The sequence below is a fragment of the Populus euphratica genome, unplaced genomic scaffold (assembly GCF_000495115.2).
Source record: "Populus euphratica unplaced genomic scaffold, PopEup_1.0 scaffold19.1, whole genome shotgun sequence".
Taxonomy (NCBI): domain Eukaryota; kingdom Viridiplantae; phylum Streptophyta; class Magnoliopsida; order Malpighiales; family Salicaceae; genus Populus; species Populus euphratica.
The window spans coordinates 1,207,037-1,229,170 of NW_011499853.1; the positions used below are offsets into that span (position 1 = coordinate 1,207,037).

The 22,134-nt window shown below is 33.4% G+C and overlaps 3 protein-coding genes across 5 annotated transcripts; 1 reads left to right on the top strand and 2 right to left on the bottom strand.

Annotated features, from left to right (window-relative positions):
- Positions 1-4,860: 4,860 nt before the first annotated feature.
- IQD6 (IQ-domain 6) lies at positions 4,861-7,676 on the top strand. Its single transcript, XM_011021119.1, has 5 exons — positions 4,861-5,330; positions 5,423-5,668; positions 6,141-6,368; positions 6,485-6,598; positions 6,675-7,676. Exons 1-5 carry the CDS (start codon positions 5,259-5,261, stop codon positions 7,365-7,367), a joined length of 1,353 nt encoding a protein of 450 aa, XP_011019421.1. The 5' UTR covers positions 4,861-5,258; the 3' UTR covers positions 7,368-7,676.
- A 1,155-nt stretch (positions 7,677-8,831) lies between these two features.
- CYP711A1 (cytochrome P450, family 711, subfamily A, polypeptide 1) lies at positions 8,832-11,681 on the bottom strand. The gene is made up of 5 exons (XM_011021120.1): positions 11,311-11,681; positions 10,642-10,794; positions 9,706-10,489; positions 9,440-9,535; positions 8,832-9,334 (listed from the first exon to the last, which is right to left on the bottom strand). The coding sequence occupies exons 1-5, from the start codon at positions 11,535-11,537 to the stop codon at positions 9,005-9,007; spliced, it is 1,590 nt and encodes a 529-aa protein (XP_011019422.1). The 5' UTR covers positions 11,538-11,681; the 3' UTR covers positions 8,832-9,004.
- Positions 11,682-16,424: 4,743 nt separating this feature from the next.
- Positions 16,425-19,292, bottom strand: HSFA2 (heat shock transcription factor A2). Of its 3 annotated transcripts, XM_011021121.1 has the most exons (4): positions 18,704-19,292; positions 17,328-18,139; positions 16,903-16,986; positions 16,425-16,611 (listed from the first exon to the last, which is right to left on the bottom strand). In XM_011021121.1, exons 1-3 carry the CDS (start codon positions 19,007-19,009, stop codon positions 16,941-16,943), a joined length of 1,164 nt encoding a protein of 387 aa, XP_011019423.1. In that variant the 5' UTR covers positions 19,010-19,292; the 3' UTR covers positions 16,425-16,611; positions 16,903-16,940. The 3 variants fall into 3 exon arrangements, 2 of the variants coding, with proteins under 2 accessions (XP_011019423.1, XP_011019424.1); XM_011021122.1 differs by lacking the exon at positions 16,425-16,611 and having other exon boundaries at positions 16,689-16,986; XR_841653.1 differs by lacking the exon at positions 16,425-16,611 and having other exon boundaries at positions 16,716-17,135; positions 17,228-18,139; positions 18,704-19,288.
- Positions 19,293-22,134: the final 2,842 nt, after the last annotated feature.

Below are 22,134 nucleotides of genomic sequence, written 5' to 3' on the forward strand. Positions count from 1 at the left end.
AAACTTTCCTCTTTGATTTATGGTGAAACCCAACCATTTCAAAAGAGAACAATGAAAAAAAAAACATAAATCCTCCCCCCGCTCTCTCTAGCAAAAGTTAGCAACCATTGAAGAGAAATGATGAGATTTTCTTTTCTTTTTATATTCCTAGTTTACCCCTTTCTTTTTTTCTTAACATCCTTTTATTTTTATTAATTTAAATTAGATCATGGAAAAATTTTAGTCGGGTTCTATACCATATATTTCTTTATCATTTCCAATCATCCTCATATTATCAATTCCTAAAACTCACAATAAAAAAAGCAAAAATTAGCTTGACATTATAGATCAAAGGTAATTTTACTAATGAATGATAAATTAGGAATAAGAAGTACATCATAAATTGTTAACAATGATATGAGTTTGATAGTTCTTATCCTAATGATAATCAAGAGTGGCCATTTATAATTTTAGCCTTTATTAGTATACATAGACTTTATGATTAAAAATAATTTGGAGCAATCAGTCATACGATGAGTTGCTCCAAAATCAATTATCAAATTATAGGTAAAATTAGGAATAACACCTAAAAATATAGCAGAAAAAAGTTACTTTTCTACACCAAGGAAAAAGATGAAGTTAAAGATATTTTTTAGGTTGAAAAAAATTAAACAAGTGATCTAATTGCTTCTTAGTAAAAGGGACAAGATTTGAGTTAATAAAAAACTCATAAGTCTTTTCAGCAATGGTTTGGCAGGCATGACCATCACATTTAGATTTTGGCTTCCAATTTTCTAGTTCATCATCAAGTTTCCAGCACATGTTCTTCGCATGCCACTTTTTTGAAAAGCTCGCACCATAGTTTCTTATACTCATTGTTGTTAGAATCAACACCTCTTGACACTAGAGTAGAGCTTTTAGGTTTCAAGTTGAAACCAGGTTTGATGTTGCACAACATGATTTTTATCCTTAACTCCTCACATCTGACTTTAGATAAAAAAAAAAAAACCTTCTCGAATAGAGGATAATGGCTTCCTACAAAAAATACAGCCTCAAACCTCATCCAAACTCTTATTAAGGTTGGTTAAAAACATGTAAACCTTGTCGTTTTTTTTCTTTTTTATGGCAATCGTGGTCGTTCGAATTCTCTCAAACATCATCATTACACTGATAAAGTTCTTGTCATAACATTCTCAATTCATTGTAATAAGTAGTAACATTATGATCATTATACTTGAATCTTTAATGTCTAGTCTTTAAATCAAAGATTTGAGAATAATTCTCTAAGTCCAAATAAAGATCTTAAATGCCCTTCTAGACATTTTTAGCAGTGGGATGAAATAAGTAGGGTTTTCTAATGACAGGTTCATGGAATTGTAAGCTAACCAATAATAAGAGGATTTTTGGACTATAATTTTTTTATATTATGATCACTTGTCACAAGTTTTGATATTTTCCCAGTCAAATGCCTCATTTTTCCTCTTCTATCAATAAATGATTTTACATATTAAGCGTACTTGAGATATTATGGCCATCAAATTTTGTAATTGTAAGTCAAAATGCTAAATTATGGGAAAAATGATATATGGGAGGAATAATGAGATTAGGTGGAATGGTTTTGGAAGTGCTAGAAAAAGTCAGAAGGAATAATAAAATTTCTTTAGGTGATAGTCATTGCTAACTTATATGACATCATTAGAAAAAAAAATATAACTAAAAAGGCATGAGGCTAAGATACATTATAGGTTTTTTTTTTTAAAAGGATGATTATAAAATAAATAGTAAAGGAAGAGCATCAAATTAAGAAGATTATCAAAGAATAAAAAATTATACAACATATCTTTCGACTATAAAATAGGAAATAAAAACTACTAGAATATGAAATAGTAATTTCAAATTTTATTCGCAAAAAATAGGAATTCCTAATTTATTTCTTAGAAATCCAAAAAAAATCCATAGTAAAAATACAAACAAATTACTTCAATTGCAAATATATATATATAATGGACAAAGATACAATCCTCAAATTTGTCTAAAAATTACTTATTGTTTGATCGATGAGCAATATAATTTGTGGTATATAAAATTAATTCAAACTTTAGATCATTCTCATATGGATTAGGATTTAAAGGAGACTCAATTCTTTTGTCAACCATGTCCAGGGAGTAGATAGCTTTTTGATAAAAGGTGGGTGATAGAATATACTTCATTTATTGTATAAGGTCTTACATGGATGAAATGGTTAAAATAATGGATTGTTGTTTTATCTTGGTTATTGGTCAGTGGCAAGAGTATTTTTGGATTCTAGCATGCGAAAAAGTTGATAAAATAACATATTTTAAAAAATATTTAGAGAAATAAAATAGTTTAGAAGGTTACAGATATCATGTGATTATTTCAAATTATAAATTTTGAAAGACACATGATTTAATAAGGAGAAAGGAAAGGGAGAGAAAAAACAGAAAGAAAGAAAGAAAGAAAGCAAAAGATACCAGAGGCATGCCTAAACTCTAATAATGACATTACAGTTATCGTTGAAAAGATTTCGATGAAATGAATTCAATGACACTAAGAAATGTCATCAACAATTATTGAAGTGGGCCACACAAGTGATCCAAAAACAAGTGAGCCTCGACACCTTTGGATGACTTGTGTGTCCCACTCCTTTCACCATTTATGACATTCTTTGATGTCGGTTGACTCGTCTCATTAAGATTTTTTCAATGATACTGATAGTGTTATTATCGAAGCTTCGATGTACCTTTATAGTTTCTTTCTTTTACTTTTTCTTACTCCTCTCTTTATAAATTATGAGGAGAGATGAGAGAGAGAAAATAAAAAAGCAAAAAAATGAAAAGAAAATTATCATGAAGATACACCTAAGCTCCATTAATGACACCACCGATACCATTTGGAAGATCTTAATAAGACAAGTCTAATGATACCAAATAAGGTCATAAACGGTGAACAAAGTGGGCCACAAGAGTCATCCAATGATATCGAGGCTCATGTGGCCCACTCTGATTATTGTTGGTAACCTTTCTTGGTGGTGTTGGATTTGTCTTATCAAGATCTTTTCAATAGTACTAGTAGTATCATAATCAAAATTTTGATGAGCTTCTAAGTTTTTATTTTTTTCTTTCTATTTTTCTCTCTATCAAATCTCCTTATTAAATTATGTGCCTTTTAAATTTTGCAATTTGAAAGAGTCAACTTGTGAATCATAGATGTCATATATGACTTTCTAAACTGTATTACTTCCTTATATATTTTTTGCATTTTGTTATTTTGTCATAATTGGTTTTTTTTCACTACTCTAAAAACCTTAAAAAAACTCCTAATAAAAAGTAAGGTTGATCATTTTCGGTTCAGCTTTTATAAAAAAAAGTAGTCAAACTGGTTTTTTTCAAAAAAAACCAAAATCGGTTTAAACCAATCGGTTTCGGTTTGGTTCTGTTATTTTAGAACAAAAACCAATTTTTTTAATTTGGCTCGGTTTTTTCAATTTGGCTCAATTTTCTTTCCTGTTTTGCTTAATTTTTTCCAGTTTGGGTTCGTTTTGATTTTTTCTATTTCAAGCTTGTAAAATCAAAACCAAATTAAACTGGTTGGTTTTTGAAAAATTCTAATCGATTTAATCGGTTTTTCTTTTTTATAGTTTTGTTTTTTTTAATTTTAGTTTAATTAGTTTTTTAATTTTTTTATTCATCCCTAGTGGCAAGGAATATAAAGAAGGTAGAAGTGCTAGTATGCACCATAGAGAGTCAAAATGGAAATTAAAAAAAATCTTACTGCAACACTTACTGCTGAAGGGTAACCTCGGTGCCAATGCCTGACAAAGACACTAGCAGGAAACATGGTTGTAATTAACAAGGAAAAGACTTCATTAGCTCATTTATTGCAGTGAGCTGTATTCTCTAGATGCTTGCAAATTAACCTGCAGCTTAAAGCAACTAGAGAAAAGTCAACTTTGAAACCAGTGAGGAATCATCTCACGCATAGTGAGGAGTTTACCAAGACAAACTTCCCTGCTCGGAGGTCTAGTTCCTCTCTAGCTGGTTGGATTTCAGACTAGTGAAGTTCCCATTGATTACTCTTTAGAGCTGAGATGAGTCAGGCCAAGACAATTCAATTGAGAATTGAGACGAGAAGGGTCATTTTGATTTATCGTTTAAGTTATTGATGGTGCTAGCAGCACCTCTAATGTTCTTAATTTATACAAAGAATGCATCAGATGCCAACTGCAATAATAATTTTTCAGTGTTTTATAGAGGGCACGTCAAAGAATGTATTGCTTAAAAGAGCATCAGGGAAACCCTAGATTTTAATATTGTAACTAATCTTTATACTTCACAGCACATACCGAAAAGAGATGCATTGCTATTATGAACCAACATAGGATGCTCTGTTTAAATTTTGAACACATTCCCGAGCTTAGGAGTTGAGTTAAAGACATGTGCCCGAATTAAAAAATTCTGCAAAAAGTTAACCAATATGCCAATTCCCACTGAACAAGATTTGAAAAACATGCATTTGGTTGGCTTTTGGGACAAATCCAAAATTAAAAATTCAAACTCCATCTTTGGCACTTTGCAAGCAAGCAAGCAAGGATTGCTAATCTGGAGTGGACATATCATTGGTTTCCATTTACTGACATTGTATTACTGATCAGCTAGGCGGTCACTGGCTTTCAACTTTTTCACTCCCAACAACTAAACTAAATAGTGTTTGTTTACAAAACACCAGATCTTCGTTACACTGACTAGAGAAGATTTATTGTCGGCATGCTTTTGTAGTAACCAAAGGGTTGGTGCCTTTCCATGTTTTTTTACCAAAAGCAGGTACCTCCATCTGTAATATTATATTATAGTACTATCCAAAGGACCCAACAATCTCCTCCTTAGAAATCGAGCGGGACGAGTCGTTGATTGTCTCTTGCTTGTTTGAATTTCAAATATCAAACGGGCACATTGGACAATGTAAGCAGAGACAAAAAGAAAGAAAGGAAAAAAACCCACTAACCCACCATCAGAACCCACGTCTCAAGTCTTGCCCATTTCGCATCCTCCCTCTCTCTTGCTTTCTCCAGCTAGCTATTTTTCAAGCTCGGTTTCTTCAGAAATTTCTACCTTTTTCGGCTCTTTCTAATACTACATCAAGCTACATTATTGCAACATTTTTTTTTAATTTTTTTTTTTTTTGCATCTTTCAAGTTTTAAGAGGTTTAAACACCATATCTGGTTACGTGCTTGCTCTGCTTGAGCAAGAAGTTTTTAGTGATGGGTGCTTCAGGAAAATGGGTGAAATCCATTATAGGTCTAAAAAAGTCTGATAAAGATCAAGACCAATATGTAAGCTAAAACACTATCAAACCAAAAAGACCCGATCATTATGTTCTTTACTGTAGTGATAGTAATGCTAGTGATATGTGTTGTTTCTGTAGGAGAAGGTCAGTGGAAAGAGCAAGAAATGGAAGCTATGGAGGAGTTCATCTGGAGATTTGGGGTCTTCATGGAAGGGTTTCAAAGGGAACCACAGAGCAGCATCAGAGGCATCGGGTTCTTCACCACTGCCTGATCCATTTACTGCTGCAATGGCTACTGTGGTTAGAGCTCCTCCTAAGGATTTCAGGGTTGTCAGGCAAGAATGGGCTGCTATCAGGATTCAAACTGCTTTTCGTGGATTCTTGGTAAATGATTTTTTTTTTGTTCTTGGATCTTTTTTAACTGTTTGATTGCTGAGAAAATGGAATAGGAGGGAAAGAAAGTTCAATGTTTTGAAATTTTATGATTTGGGTTTTGCATTTACTGTTTGCTGGAAAAATAGGAACTTTCCCCATTCTGTCAACTAGAAAAAAAAAATGAGAACTTCCTTCAATTTTTGTAATTGGAAAAATTGAAGACACTAAACATCTCAGATAAATTCACCCAAATGCTGTGTTGAAATATTACATGGAAAGCTCAAGATCTGTTGGTGATCACTGGCTCTATTTGCAACATCACTGAATCCTATGTTAGCAAATGAAACTCTAATCAAACAAAGGAAACAGGTAGTCACATAAGAGACAACTTTCTGAATTTCAAAGCAAAAACTTTGAATAGAAAACTAGGCAAATCAATTTACATTTTTTGTTGAATTGAACTATAAAGTAACTGGTGTAGGCAAGAAGGGCTCTGAGGGCCTTGAAAGGAGTGGTGAGACTCCAAGCTCTAGTTCGAGGTCGACAAGTGAGGAAGCAGGCTGCAGTGACACTTAAGTGCATGCAAGCTCTTGTTCGTGTTCAAGCTCATGTTAGGGCTCGTCGAGTGCGAATGTCCTTAGAAGGGCAGGCAGTGCAGAATATGCTGAATGAGCGACGTAGCAAGGCTGACCTCTTGAAACATGCTGAGGTATGATGAAAACCACTAAATATACACATGTTAATGACCATTTTGGTAGTCCTAAGCACTAGCTATGCTGATTTAAACTCTTTTGCAATGCACTAAGGATCTTGATTTAATTTCAGGAAGGGTGGTGTGATAGAAAGGGGACATTAGAAGACGTGAAGTCAAAACTGCAAATGAGGCAAGAAGGAGCTTTCAAGAGAGAAAGAGCTATTGCTTACTCCCTTGCTCAAAAAGTATGCCACCATCATATGTGCTACCTTTCTCTTTCATATAAGCTAAGTATCTTCACTAACTTCTTTAGTTTTTCAGCAATGGAGATCAAATCCCAGCTCAAACACTCGATCCAATAACTCGGTATATTCTTTCAAGAATGAGGAGTTTGATAAGAATAGCTGGGGATGGAGTTGGCTTGAACGTTGGATGGCAGCCAAGCCATGGGAGACTAGATTGATGGAACAAGCCCATACTGATCCCTCAGTGACTCCCCCACCCAAGTCCTGTGTAGATGCAAGCACACATTCGAAATCCTTTGAACAAAGTTCAGTGAAAGTGAGAAAGAACAATGTAACTACTAGAATTTCAGCGAGACCTCCAATCGGGCATGTTACTCGCTCATCTTCAAGTCCAAGTTCTGAAGTCCGCTTTGATGAGAGCTCAGCTTCTTCATCAATTTGTACCTCTACAACACCAATATCAGGAAACACTGGCTTGGCCTCAGATAAAACAGAGGAGAGTGGTAACAGCAGGCCAAACTACATGAACCTGACCGAGTCAACCAAGGCAAAGCAAAACACATCCAGTAATTTATTTCATAGGATTCAAAGGCAGTCCATGGATGAGTTTCAGTTTCTCAAAAAGTCAGGGGCGTTCTCAAATGGAGATTCAAAAAGCAGTGCTGGTTCTGACCCTTCAGTTAATTTATCCAGGCCACTTTGCATGCCGACAAGATTTGATAAGAACTCGATGAAACAAATAAGAGGAACGGATCATTTGTATGTCTAGATGGATTGATTTATGTTTGTTAAGAATTTTCAACGACTTGTTGTTCTCCATTGTTGAGATGTGTACTAATTTAGGAGCATTTCTGCAATCATTACTAAGCTGTAGCTAAGACAGCTTGATGAGTATGCTAGTGTTTTGAGGGCTATCCATTCTGTAAAATAGTTCATTTATGGCTGTGTATGTGATATCCACCAGTAGCTTCCTACTATCATACCACCAAAATTGTGACAGATCAATGGATATTTGCAGGACCTGGATTGTTCTAGCGCATTTGTGCCATCACCTTCAAATATTGTGAAATCACATCGATATTGTGGTGTGTTTTTTCTCCTTTCATAAAGTGGGTGTCTAGTGAGATTTGGCTGGGAGCCAATCCTCTTCCTTCCAAGTCATGACCACAGATCATTGCTACTTTTTTCAGTTTGCTTTGGATGAAATTTAGTTGCTCAAAACATGCTCTCTCCATAATAGTACTACTGTCAAAACATGTATTATATTTATATCAGACTGGTGAGAACAAAAAAATTAGTTTATCTTCATAAAAGCATGCTAGAGTTAATACATGTTTAAGATTATAAATATACAAAAGCATAACTTCATTTTTAATATGAATATGATAATAAAATTATAGCATACATACTAAACATATAATTAAACTTGGAATTGATATCAATTCAAAATTTTAATATGCACATTTGTAATAAAAAATATCTATATTTAAATTAAAACAAATGAGTATATTTATTTATTAAAGCACTTTAAAGTAATTAAAATTTTATTATTATCGATAATGAATTATTCATTTTTAAAGCTTTATTGTTTTTCACTGGTACAACTAAAATAATTTTAAGATATCTCTAAAGATTTCAATAACATCATTTCAATTTAAATGTACTTTTAAATAAATTTTTAAATTAAAAACCTTTAAATATCTCTTACAAGATATAAATCTAAACTCTAGATTTTTGAAAAAAAAAAAACTACAACATAAAAAGAAATGAAAACACTAAAAATAAGATGAGAAAAAAATAAAGATATTGAAAAAAAATTCAAATTTGAAACTCTTCACATATAAGAAATGAAAACACTAAAAATAAGATGAAAAAAAAGTAAAGATATTGAAAAAAAATTCAAAAATAAAAAATAATTAACTCTTTTTATAGTAAATTTTAAAAACTAAAATGTAGAAGAAATAAAAAATAATTAACTCTTATCATTATCAACATTAAATTAATCACTACAAATTAAAAATAAATCTAGAAAAACTACAAATTAAAAATAAATCTAGAAAAACTACAAATTAAAAATAAATCTAGAAAAACTACAAATTAAAAATAAATCTAGAAAAACTACAAATTAAAAATAAATCTAGAAAAACTACAAATTAAAAATAAATCTAGAAAAACTACAAATTAAAAATAAATCTAGAAAAACTAAGGTTATTTATCATTCACTCATAATTTTTTTAAATCATATTAATTAAACAAATTTTCAACAATAAATATAAAATAAATTCTTTGCACAGGGCACACTTATCAACACGAAGATTTATTAACTATTTATTCGGAACGATGGCTTTTCCATGATAGTGCTAGATATGTGATATTTCTGAGAGATTTATCTCAGAACAACAATCTTCAAGTTCGTTTTATGATTCTAAGCTTTACTCCACGCTTGAAGTTGAGAACTATGCCAAATTCAAATTCAAGAGGTTTTTCCATGTTTGGGGAATGTCGAAATAAATATTTCCGGTACAAGTGTATCAGAGAGAGCTTGATTTCTTGTATGGAAAATTTCTTGCCAATGCAAGCTCTTGGTCCGATTCCAAAGGGTATAAGAGCGCAAGGATGCCTTCGTTTTTCTTCTTCGCAATTTGGATCAAACCTCTCTGGCTTGAACTTGTCTGGATCTGGGAAGTTCTTAGGGTCTTTTGCTAGAACTCCAGGTGCTAACCAGATCCATGTGCCCTGTTCATCCCGAAGGAAACAGTAAGTACATCTAAAATGGTAGGTGTATGAGTTCTAGGCACGTAAACAGTCATACAGAATCAGATCACTGCTCTATAACAATACCTTCGGGAGAACATAACCTCCTATCTCTACTTCTTTTGATGTTTCTCTTGCAACTAATGGAGAAACAACGTAAAATCTCATCGCCTCTTTAACTACCTGCAATTAAATCATCTATCAGAAAATGAAATTCCACAGTTTGATAACACACTCCATGAAACATGGAGGTCAGGGTTTGCAATGACAGCAAAATCTTTGTGGGTCAGATAATTCGGAGAAAGTAATAATGCGGCATCAGGAGACCGATAGAAAAACTTCAAGAGACTCGCCTGGTCAAGATAGGGGAATTTGTATTGAAGATCATGAGCTGTTGGAATCTGCTCATGAGGACCAAACCCATCAATTTCAGCAAGCAACTTCTTCTCAGTTTCTGGATGTTGAGCAACTAAATAAACAATTGAAGATAATGTGAAGGATGTTGTAATAGATCCAGCAAGAAGATGCTCATAAGTAACTGCACTAATATAATCTGGAGTAAAAACTTTCTTTGACAGAGTCTCTGATTCCCTTGCACGTAATATCAGTGACAAGAAGTCCTTTGAACCCCTATTTTTCTCTTCCATTTTCTTTCTGACAATCTCATCAAGCCGGCCGCTTATATTCCTATTAGTCCTATCAACTTTCCAGTCCATGGTGCCAGGAATTCGTTTAAGGATCTGCCTAAATGGCTCCTGCAGTATGGGGACAAGTAGACCTATTATAATTGAAAAGGAACCTGACAAGTCCATCTTAAGTTGTGTTGTTGAGTAGATATGTTGATTAATAAACTCTGACACATCACAGTTGTCTTTGCCTTGGTTATGGAAACTGTTGATTGAATCACTGGCTGATTGTGGTTTAGAGAGGCCAAAATCAACACCAAAAGCAGCTTGTCCTATCACATCTGTGGCCAATTTGAGGGAGAAGTTGGAGAAGGTGATTTCTTCATTAGAAGACTGAAAATTCTCGGTTGCAGACTCAATGAATGATTGCATGGTGGGCACTAAGCTGGCTAAGTGTGATGGCTGGTAGACTGAAAGTATTGTGTTTCTCATGGTTGACCATCTTGCATCCCTGCAAGTTCAAATTTCACCAGAAACTTTGCTCATAATCTGCAGTTATTTGCACACTAAATTTTGATGAAGCCTTGGTGAAAAGAAATGAATGAAAACTATTATAGAGAAGATAAGCATGCTTAATCTCTGCGATCATATTACACATGTTACCTGGTGAAGAAGAGACCTTTCTTATGAAGAGGAGAAGCTGAGATGGGAGAGGGAACACTTCTATTTGGAATGTCTTTGAACTTCTTTATCGCAACTTCTTTACAAAGCTCTGGGTCAGCAACTATGATCAGTGGTTGTCTCCCCATATGAAACCTGCTCCATAGTGATCCCAACAAGCCTAAAATTTATTTCTATTCCAAATTTATCAGTAGCCAAACCTAGTTTCAGTGTTTCACCATTTTAAACGAAGGGGCCTAGCAAATCAATAGCCCTGTCTAGAGATAACATTTGACATGTACAAAATCAGATGCAAATCCACAAGCTGCTAATTGTATGAAACAAGAGAGCAAAACAGGAGTTACAGAATACTAAAATTTCTTCTGGAGGGACACCTATCTCTCCACTTCCATCAACATTTCTTCCTTCTCCAATCACCTCACTTTTCATTACTCTTTGAGGAAGTTAGACTAAAAAAAATATCTTTCTAGATAAGGGGAAAAGGAGAGTCAAATTAGACTTTACAAAATTAATCCTCTAAGCAAGTTCAAAGTCCCGACCTAAAGCATATAATACGTATCAATCACAGGGAAAGGAGCAAAAGAAAAACATTCAAGAACTTTCACCAGTTGGAGCATGGCAGCGAATTTAGAGATTAAAAGCTGACCTGACCTGAAAATGGGGCCATAACGTTTTGCAAGAACTGTAAACACATCAGGGCCATGCTTCGCCATCAAGGGAAGGTGACCCAGCAAGGGGATCACTGGAGGGCCTGGCACCTTCCTAACACCCCAGTAGGGTCCATACAAGTAACCCAATAATCCCAATAGCATGGCCATCACTGTGCAAATAATAGCTGTGACCAAAGGTACATCTGTAAACAAGACCTGTAAATCCATACTTGGAGAGTGTTGCCCTCTAAGTAGATGGATGCTCTTGTTACAGAGATTAGAAGAAGAGGGGAGAGCCTCCCAAGCTTATAGCTCTACCAAAATGTGGGGACTGGGGAATGGGAAAAAGAAGTGGTTGTCTCTCTAAGCATCTTTTTTGGCACTATGTCTTTGTTGGTTTTTGAATCATTATATTGGTGACTATTTGCTGCCCATGCCCATGCCCATTATTTCTCAACACCTAGTTAAATATTTCCTGTGCGACAAGTGACCCCTGCATACCATAGGTGCTTTTGACTTGTAAATAAATCATAGTAACTGTCCTGTCACTTGAGATTTTTTTTATGACAAAATAACTTTTGTTTATGAAAAAACAAGTAGAGGGTAAGCATGATTGTCCAGATTCTTGACAAACCATACTGTATAAGATGAACAAATTCTCTGGGACAGTACGAGTTTATAATATGATAAGATGGGATGAAATATGAATAAATAAATGATTCCATAACCATGTTCTTCGTGCTTCCTTAAAAAGCACTTCCATATCCTGGCAAGCACCTATTTAGTTTTCTCAACTCTTCTGCTTCAAAATCGCCTTACAACTTGAAATGAAGACTTGGAAAGTAAATTGTTCTTGATATTATGTTGTGGTGATTTTTATTTTTTATCTTTCCATTTTCTAATTGAAGTGATCCCAAATGATAGAATAACACAATGAAATCATATTATATTCGCTTAACCTAGTCCATTTTCGATCATTGGATGCCATCCACGACAGAATATGCGTATCTTTAAGCAGAAAAGTGACCCTGTTCAGATAATATGGTCAGTCACATCCATGGAAAGCAAAGAATGCGTGCTGACAACTGATGGCTTGTGAAAGAGTCAAGAAAGCAATTACTTTTGCCAGTAAGTCTCCGTTATCCATCTTGCAATGACATATTCGAGCCCTTTCCCCTGCACAACCGTTAGTTTATGCGATTTGTAAAGCTCCTTCGATGCTTTTGCTGGTTTACCATCAAAGTGACTTGAAGCAGGCTTATCTGTTTATGAACTCGATTCGCCCTTTTGGGTCGAAGGTAGTTATCTTGTAGCAACTGTAGTGTGCAAAACCAAGGATTCCTTGGACTCGTAGCTTTGTCTCCGCTTACAGTGAGTAGTAAATATTAGAGACAGCAATGGATATGTTTCAGAACGCATCTTGTGCGCATGCTTGTCTCATACATCACAGTGACAGGCACTAGATCATGTCGCTACCTCATGACCATGTTAAAATATCGCATTGAATATTTAATGGCTCTGGAAAGGGTTGATAATGACATCGATTTTTCTGTATTCTGTTCTTGTTTTCTAGTTTAGAGTGAAAGGAACCCCTTGATTCCCCATTGAACTTGCTTTCTTCGGCATTATTGCTACTGTACAGGCCAATGATACTCAATTCTCTGTTTGCGTGTAGCATTGCAGGCGGAGCTTCTTGACTAGCAGCATAACTTTTAGGAACACCAAGAATCAGTCTCAGCTATTAGTTAAGTTTTCCAGAGAAAAACTAGGTTAATTTTTTAAAAAAATTCAAAGTATAAATTAAAAGCTTCATGTAAATATTTAATCAAGTAAATCGTTAATCACTTATGTAAATAAACATAAAAAATGTATTAATTATAATTAAAATAAAAACTGAAAAAACTAAGAGGTAAATATAGATTAATATATTTAACATCCCAATACAAGTTATTTACTAGCTATATCTAATGAGTTTATTTATGAAAATTAATTTGTAATACAAATCAATATACATAAAATTTATTGAAAAAATCAAAGAAAAAAATTATATGTAATGTTGTAAATATTAAAAATATTGTTAAAAAATAAATGTTTTTTTATTTTTAAAAATAAGTTCAATCCATATAAAATATATAAAAAAATTATAGATAAATCACCCTAATCTCATAAAAAACTAGTAGAACAAAAAAATACAATTAAAAGAATGAAGCTGAAAATCAAAATAAAAAATAAATTAGAGGCCATAAAAAACTAACATTAGATTGGTAAATTGAAAAGAAAAAACTTTAACAAAATAAAAAAAAAATCAAAAGATTGAGGATTAAATTAAAAACAAATAACATAAACTTTAATTGAAAGATAAAATTGAAAACAATAGAATTTTAACAAAAAAGTTAGAAAAATAAATCAATAATCAAAATAATAAGAACTAAATTGCAAACAACAACACATGACAAATTGTAATTAAAAGGTGAAAATCAAAAATAAAAATTTTTCTCAAAAGAACCAAGAACTAAAGTAAGCGATCAAAAACCTAAGGACGTAAATCAAGAAATGAACAAAAAAGAAGATTGATCTGCACTTTTGTTGGGAGAAAGAGTGAAAAACAAGAAGAAAAACAAAGAAATGACCATCGACGATAAACTATCTATCAAAAACCACCACGCGTTGCATTATGAGAAAGAGGATGAATCAACTCTTTCGTTGACACCGTGAAACAATATATTTGACCACATGAATCGGATGTATCTTACAAATCGACGTCTGAACTTTACAAGCCATGTGCTTTTTTATTAAAAAAATATTTAATCAAAGTGAAATGTTCAAAGCATCCCTTCTTGTCTCAATATTTAATCAAAAAACTGGTATGAAAAGACAAAATCACCTTTAGGTTCTTTCCTTTCTTTTCTTTTTTTTTAATTGTAAGGGCAAGATGGTCATTTAATAATCTTAAAAAAATGCAAACATAAACATTCTTCACTAGCTATTCATTTTTTTAGCTTGGGGCAAATAAATAATTATATTGTTTAAAAAAAAAAACTCAATAACAACCCCCAACAATTCTTTAAGGACAGATTGATATCTTAAAAATGACTCAATTGCCCCTATAATTAGGGCACCAAAAATCCGCTTGGCAAAATCAACATTACATTGCCACAATCATAATGTCTTTGTATCCATAATGGAAGCTACAATAAAAGAGCAATATGTTTTATATTTTTGTCAAGGTTACAATTTTAATTTAAAATTTACGACAACCATTAGTAATAATTATTACAACCATTTTATGTTTTAATGGTGATGGTTGGTTATCATTAATTTGTTCTATATTTAATTGTTTTAAATATGATTAGTAACATATATATATATATATACACACACACACAATTCATTTTATTAGAGATTTTTAAGAATAAAATGCACTCTCACATATTTATTTTTTTAAAGCATTAATTTTTACTTTTTATTCATCCTTTCAATTTAAGTGAGCATTAAGGATGATTAAAAGTTTGGGGAATTCTCCATTCAAAAGTTCCAACAAATCGCTGTCTCTTAAAAGAGAAGCGCATTATATTTGAAGTGTCCTTCAGCAGATGCACTACCGCCCGCATGCCACAATCTCAGGCTTATTTAAAGTTATTTTTATTATTGCTTTTAAATACTAAGTTACATCAAGTAATAATTGCTGCACTTGTTTTCCTTATTTATTTTTCACTATTTCTCCCACCAATCCACAGGTCAGGAACACCTGCAATACTTACGTTTTGGAACATCATCTCAATAGGCCAGTCTACAACCAAGAACAACGACATCAATCTATCGAGAAAAATGGTGTGCAAGAACTGCATCTAAGTTTTATCCATTATGTGCTAGCACAGCTTACCTCCTCCCCCTTTCACCCAATTGTGTGGCCATTGCAGGACGCAGGTCGCCACTTCTCAAAACCCTGTTGAATGAAGAATTCACAGACATGTGCTGGCCAAGCCATCACATAAAATTGCAGAAATGTGTACACCATCGTCTACTCATGACTGCAGCCAGATTTCTCAGATCATGTTCCGGTGAGCAGCAACCACACACCCAAGATTATGTGGGGATAGGACCGTCACACAGCTTGCAGGTTGCTCCGCAGCACCTTCAGAGATCTCACACTCAAATTAAGGGCCTGAAGCTTTGCATGAACGACCACTGAAAACAGCAACCAGATATCAATAACTTTCGAATCACAAGCATCCATTATCAACCATGACCAAAACCCTTGGAACCCTGACAGGTGCTTTGGCATAACACAACGTTTATAAAAATCCTATAGAATCATGGACAGGAGCTTTCCACCCTCCAACTTCTCAATCCAACTGGGATTCAGATTCACAAGCCATAATCCATGTCTACTTATCCCAACTCGAGCCATAATCCATGTCTACTTATCCCAACAAGAAACACAGTCTCTAGTTAATATAGATAAAAAAAACACAGAAAAAAAAAACGCAAGAAGCACAATCAACACAATTCTGTCTCACAGGATCGTTACACAACAACCTAATTTACTTGTTGAATATTTTCTATTTTACAACTCCAAAAATAAACCTAGAATAACCTAAACAAACTAAAAAAAAATAACAACAAAAGGATAAATAACAAAACTAGACTAGACCGAAGCTTAATTTAAAAATATTCGGGATTTCGGCTGGCTAGAGAAGCTGTCTCTTTATAAAATTAAACTTGTAGAATCTCATTATAAAATTTAAATACTAAATAAAAAATTATTGGAATTTTTGTTAAGCTAATCACCCTGTAGGATTCATAACTATTCTTGAATCTAGCTCTATCCTATCTGTTGATAAACATCCCTACAAAACCAACCATTCACTAGCATAACCCATAACTGAAGTAAAACAACCCTAATTTCTAATTTATATTTACACCATGTTTCTAAAATATTTAAATTTTTTAATTAAAAATTAATTTTTTATGTATTTTAAATTGTTTTGATAAAAAAAAAATCATAAAAAGACAGCGGTGTCTGGAACACAGTCAGACAATGCAAGGTCTATCATGCTTAAATCATAAAAAGACAGCGGTGTCTGGAACACAGGCAGAAAATGCCAGGTCTGGTAGCTTTACAGTCACACCCTGTATGTTCTATTAATTGAAAATTGAAATGCGTTAAATTGCTGATAGTCATATGAAGCCAGTTTTTGTTTCAATTACGAATCAGTATAGCCATGAGATCTCAAACAGGAATCTGCGCTCCAACAACCATATAGCACTGCTGCTCTTTCAAATCCAAGCATCACCGATATATGATTGCAGCATTGAATAGTCAATCACAATATCAACTGTACAAAAGTCTACGCAGACACAAAAGCTGGTCACGCATAACGACCATATTTAGAGGCTGTCCCGGTCCAGAGAAATCTCTCAATTTTAGTGGATAACACATTCAAGAAATTAGTTATATCTAAAACATCCAATATGTCTCACACATTTATATACATCATATAGACTATACACACAACTTTTTATATAATTGTATAGAACAGTGGGATGTACACAGAAGGAAACTGTCAGCAACGGGAGTTGAGAAAACCCACATATAAAGCAGTGGAGTCTAGAACTCGTTTAGATGATTCAAATCCAGACACCCCTCCAAAAAATTCCTCGTTGGCGTTCCGGCCTGCAAAAATTCACCAGATAAGAATCAATGGAATCTCAAGGGCTCAAAGTAATTTAAAAAATTAAGAAATATTGAGGAATTTCATTCTAATTCAAGAACAGGAGAGCAGTAACATCTGTTGGCCGTGCTGGAACTTCCACCACTCCCTCCTGTACGACAAACAATATAGTCCTCAGTCACAAACAAACAAGAAGGAAATCTAAATGAAATAGAACTCCCAAACCAGGATTCATAGGTATACCATTATGGAAAGAGGAATGGGGTTGCAGAGACCAACTCAAAACCATAAGAACTCCCAAAAATCATTTAATAACAGCAATGTCTCCTATCATGGATTTGACCTGAGATAACCCATTTGATCCACGAGTTCCTGAAAATCATCACTCCAGTCCACAGGTTTCGCAATCAAATCCTCAACTTCCACATCAACTTCTGGTTCATCACTCACAACTTCATTAGGTTCCCCGGAAATTAAATCATCAGTAAGAAACTCCTCCCAAATTGTCTCATTAACAGCATCCAAATTGCTACCACCACTTGCTGTGTGCATGGAACTTACTATTGGGTCCTTGATATCACTGCTTGATTCATTGTCCAAGGCAGCAGAGAAAAGAGTCTCCATCTCATTCTCCATAGTTGGTAAATCCTGATTTATGTAATCAACAAATTGGCTGCTACCTAATGCCACAGATGCAACTTCTTGCAAATTCTCAACACTTGGGCTTGCAGTGAGTCTCCTCTTACGCCCAATTTCAACACCTCTTATTTCTCTCCTCTGTGCAGCCCTTTGTGCAAATTGCTGGATAAAGGATGGGTTGTTTAGAGCTTTAGCAAGGAATGTCATCACCCGCTGCTGTTTTCTCTCTGTGCTCCGTAACCTATCCTCCATCGCAGCAACGTGTTCCCTTGACTGCTGTTGTTGCTGCCTAAGCCTTACAATCTCTGCCATTAACACATTTCGGTCTCTTTTTAACTTTTCAAGCTCTTTTTCGAATTCAAATTGTCCTAACTCAATGCAAGCTCCTCCACCTTGTTGTTGTGTGGTCTGTGAGAGATGTCTTTTCCGTTTGATGGTCTTCAATAGATGCTTCTGCCCTCCCAAAAACCCTTCATTGGCAAATTCCCACCGGTCAGGATCAACCTTCCTGAAACCCTGCATCACAATGCAACAAGAATGAGTTCAGCACTCCTTGAAAAACAGCATATCAATATTGCTAGCGAAACCAACCAAAAGCAAAATAAGGCAGGATAGTTCACTTGAGCATAAATACGACCAAAAAAAAAAAAAGGAGACTTTGTATTAAAATTAACATATATACTTGAAGAAATTGAAATTAGCATACAAATTGATATTAACATGGAGTGATTGGCAAACAAACAAGATAAAACAAAACTGCACAGCATTTTCCATTACATATTCAATCACAATTACTATAAGAAGCAAGAAACCTCGATTGAATTAACAAATATCGACATTTTCTAAAACATTTGATCAGCGATCGCAAAACAAAGACCACAAAAACTCATAAACGAAAAATAAAAATCCAATCCTCAACCTAAGATAATCCACCTCAATTAAGAAATTCGAAGGTCACAAGCTTAAAAACTAACTTCCATTCAAATTAGAAGCATCATAATTAGCACTCACCATAAAAGATTAACTATCACGCCTCATATGAACATTTATCAAGAAAGATGAGGGTATATGAGTCCTTACATAAGTGTTGAGCTGTCGAATGAAGCTGGAGAAGTTACTGTGTTTGAAGTGTTTCGGAAGCAAAGTAGTAGAGAACTTATGAGAGTCCCAAACTATGAAGCTATTGCGACCTCCACTCCACGAAACCACTGTATCCGTTGATGGGTCTTCCACCATTTCATATGTCTTCGTCAAGAACGGAGGTGGACCCACTTCATTTAACCCCTCCATTGGAAGCGGAGAGAAACTAGAGGATGATGAAGATGAAGAAGCTCCACCTCCAGTACATGTCACTGTCTCCTCTTCTTTCACTTCAACTCCCTCCATTTTCGCAGAAACTCTTAGTCTATAATGTCTCAACTAAGGTTGATTGGGTGTCTAATTACTTGGGGTTTTAAAGTTTGTAGCTTTTGGTCTTGTGTTTAGCGTTTTTGCAGGGAGAGATTGAAACTTGGAAGTCGTCTCTGCCTCAATGTCTACGCATGGGAGTAGGGAGAGGGAGTGAGATTTATATGAAGGAGGAAAGAAAAGCGGAGATACCGTGTTTTTCTCAGAACTTTCTGACACTTGTCGGATTGTGTAGGGTTCCAGAATTCAGACAACCAGACCTCGAAGTTCTAGACGATTCTCAAATGTTCTCTTGCGGGAGATATTTTGCGAAGGAAAGATTTCAACAACCACAACGATTTAGCCCAGCAACCACTATTGGGCCTCATGGCAGGATCTGGATTATCTTGGCCCTGTTTTATCTGAGTCTGGTGTGCGGCCCGTATAAGCATTCACGAGTACCAAATCCATTTGGGTTGATTGGGTCAAATGAATGAGCTTCCATTTGGGCCCTGATTCTTTTGTATATGTGGCCTGAAGTTGCCCAGTCTAGTGATCGGGCATCTCTCTTAATATAGGACTCTCAACCGAGGCTTTTGTAACTCCTGTTATCTCTCTCCAAGGATGCAAGCAATGGTGGATAAAATTGCATTTAGATGTGTGTTAAAAATATATTTAATTTAAAAAAATATTAAATTGATATTGTTTTTTATTTTCTTATGGTTTTTTATAATATATTTTCAAATAAAAAATACATTGCATCGTAATACTAAACACATTTTAATCTTTGGTTTTTAGATGGGTCTGGATTAAAAATTCTTTAAATAATATTAGAGTAATTATAAATAACAATAAGAATCTTAAACATATTTGATGTGTTGAATAATTGATGAATTTATTGGAGTGATTTTTTAATGAAAAATTAGTAAAATATTATTAATGATAAAAAAGACAATAATATTATTAAAATACTATTAAAAAAAGAAAATTATCGTCATCTTATAAGTAATTGTCACCCTTCTCCATAATCTTCTCCTAAAATGAAACTCAAGAACACAATATTATCAAGGTTGCCCTCTTGTCAAATGCACCCCATGATGTAAAAATACCTTCGAACCCGGGAGTTGCATATGAAGGCGAATGCTATTTGCTAGGGAAATGGAGGCTTTACTCTAATGGTAGATAAATTTAGTCCCCACATTATTCTTCATGACTCGGTTTCAAGCAAGGCTGTGGAAACAAATTTTAGGAGTGCCCATGAAGAGGTTAAATGTTGAAATAGGAAAAGCTAGACTCTTTCATGCGCGGCTTGGATAAAAAAAATTGAAACACAAAAAAAATTAAAAAAAAAAAACACGTGGGATGATTATATGCTAAGCTAATACTGTGCACCCTCTCACGTTTCATTGTAAATCTATTATTTATAATAAAAAAAAATAATTTGATCTTTAAGTTTTTTATGCGATTGCATCTTTCTTGGTCAAATTTAAGGGTAATTAAATCAAATTTGTTGATTAAAAATAAAATTAAAAGACAAAAAATCAAAGTAGAAAACATGCCATAAATGGGTTATAGTTTCAAAACTCAAATAAAAAATTTAATTTATTCCTCTTACTTTAAACATTATATATATTTAGTACCTCAATATTTTTACAATCTAATTTTAATATAAAAATTGATTTTTATTATGTTTTAGTGTCTAATGCGATAAAAGAGGGAGAGAGATAGTCGGATTTCAAAGGTAGTGAGAGAAAATATTGTTGACATTAATTTACATCACCAAAATTATCAATACTTTCTGTCAAATGGTTTAAATTTTTATTATCGTATGATTGAATAAAAAATTTATTTTAATTAAAAAACTTAACAAATATAACCAAGTAAACATTTTTGTTACGAGATAAAATATCATTATTTATATTTATCTCTTGATTTTTTTAATTTTATTTTTAGTTATCGCTTATGATTTTTTTTTTTTATTAACATAAATAGATATCGATTTATTTGATTATATATGGGTATAAAGTTTTTGATTTTCTATAAAAACAAGTTAAAAAAAATCTTGTGTATATAATTTTTTTATTAAAAATAAAATATATAGCTCGTGATGAAATGCAGGTGATATAACTAATAATATCTAGATTATCATAAACTTTTTAGCATTGACATTAAACTCTTCACAACAGTTTAAAATTGAAAAATCTCCGTATGACTCTTTAATTAACTTAAGTTTTAAATGAGAGTTATCTACTTTATGGACTAGGTAGGTCCAAGGAAAAAAAAACATGAAACAGGCCAGATTTATTCTAATACACAAGTCAAACTTGTAAACCGGTTATAGACTCCATAGGTTGAATAATTTTTATTTTATTTTATTATATAATAAAAATTAAGAAAATCAATTTATAATCAAACTAATATTAAATAATAAAATTTAATAAAAACTCAATATTAAAAGAAAAATTAAAATAAAACAAAACAAAAAAAGCAAACCAGTAAAAAATACTTTATGGGCCTGTTACAAAAGTCTAGGCTGATAATTGATTCTATTTTTTATTTGTGTATATTTCTATTTTTGAAAAGAAAAACATATACCGCCTGCAACACAACGCAAAATATTGTCATAACAAGCGCTAAAACTCACAACATTCAAGCTCAAACCTCCCGTGCTAACCACTTGAGCTACAATCTAAATTTTTTATCTAAAAGCTCAAAAAGAAAATATATTATTTTCTCATATGAACAGGTAAACCAAACACAGATGTTTTTAGTTATTTTGTTAATATTAAAAATTATTATAGTTATAAAAAAAACAAAAAAAACACAATAAGTATTAAGACACTGTTTGATATTGTGGTTGCAAGTGAGGTTCATCCGCAACCATAATTTTTCTTGTTAATTAGGTAAAAAACATGATTTTTTTTTTGATAAGACCCACCATTTATTAAGGTTGCGCTGCAGCTTCATTAAAAACAGTATTTTGCTACTTTTCAAGGAAAGGTTCACTCTCCACTGCTTACTTAAGTGGACAATGAAGAGTGAATTATAATTCACTCTCCTTTTGTTCATTTAAGTGAACAGTGGAAGATGACTCCACTATTCCAGCTACTATTCTGGCCAGATTA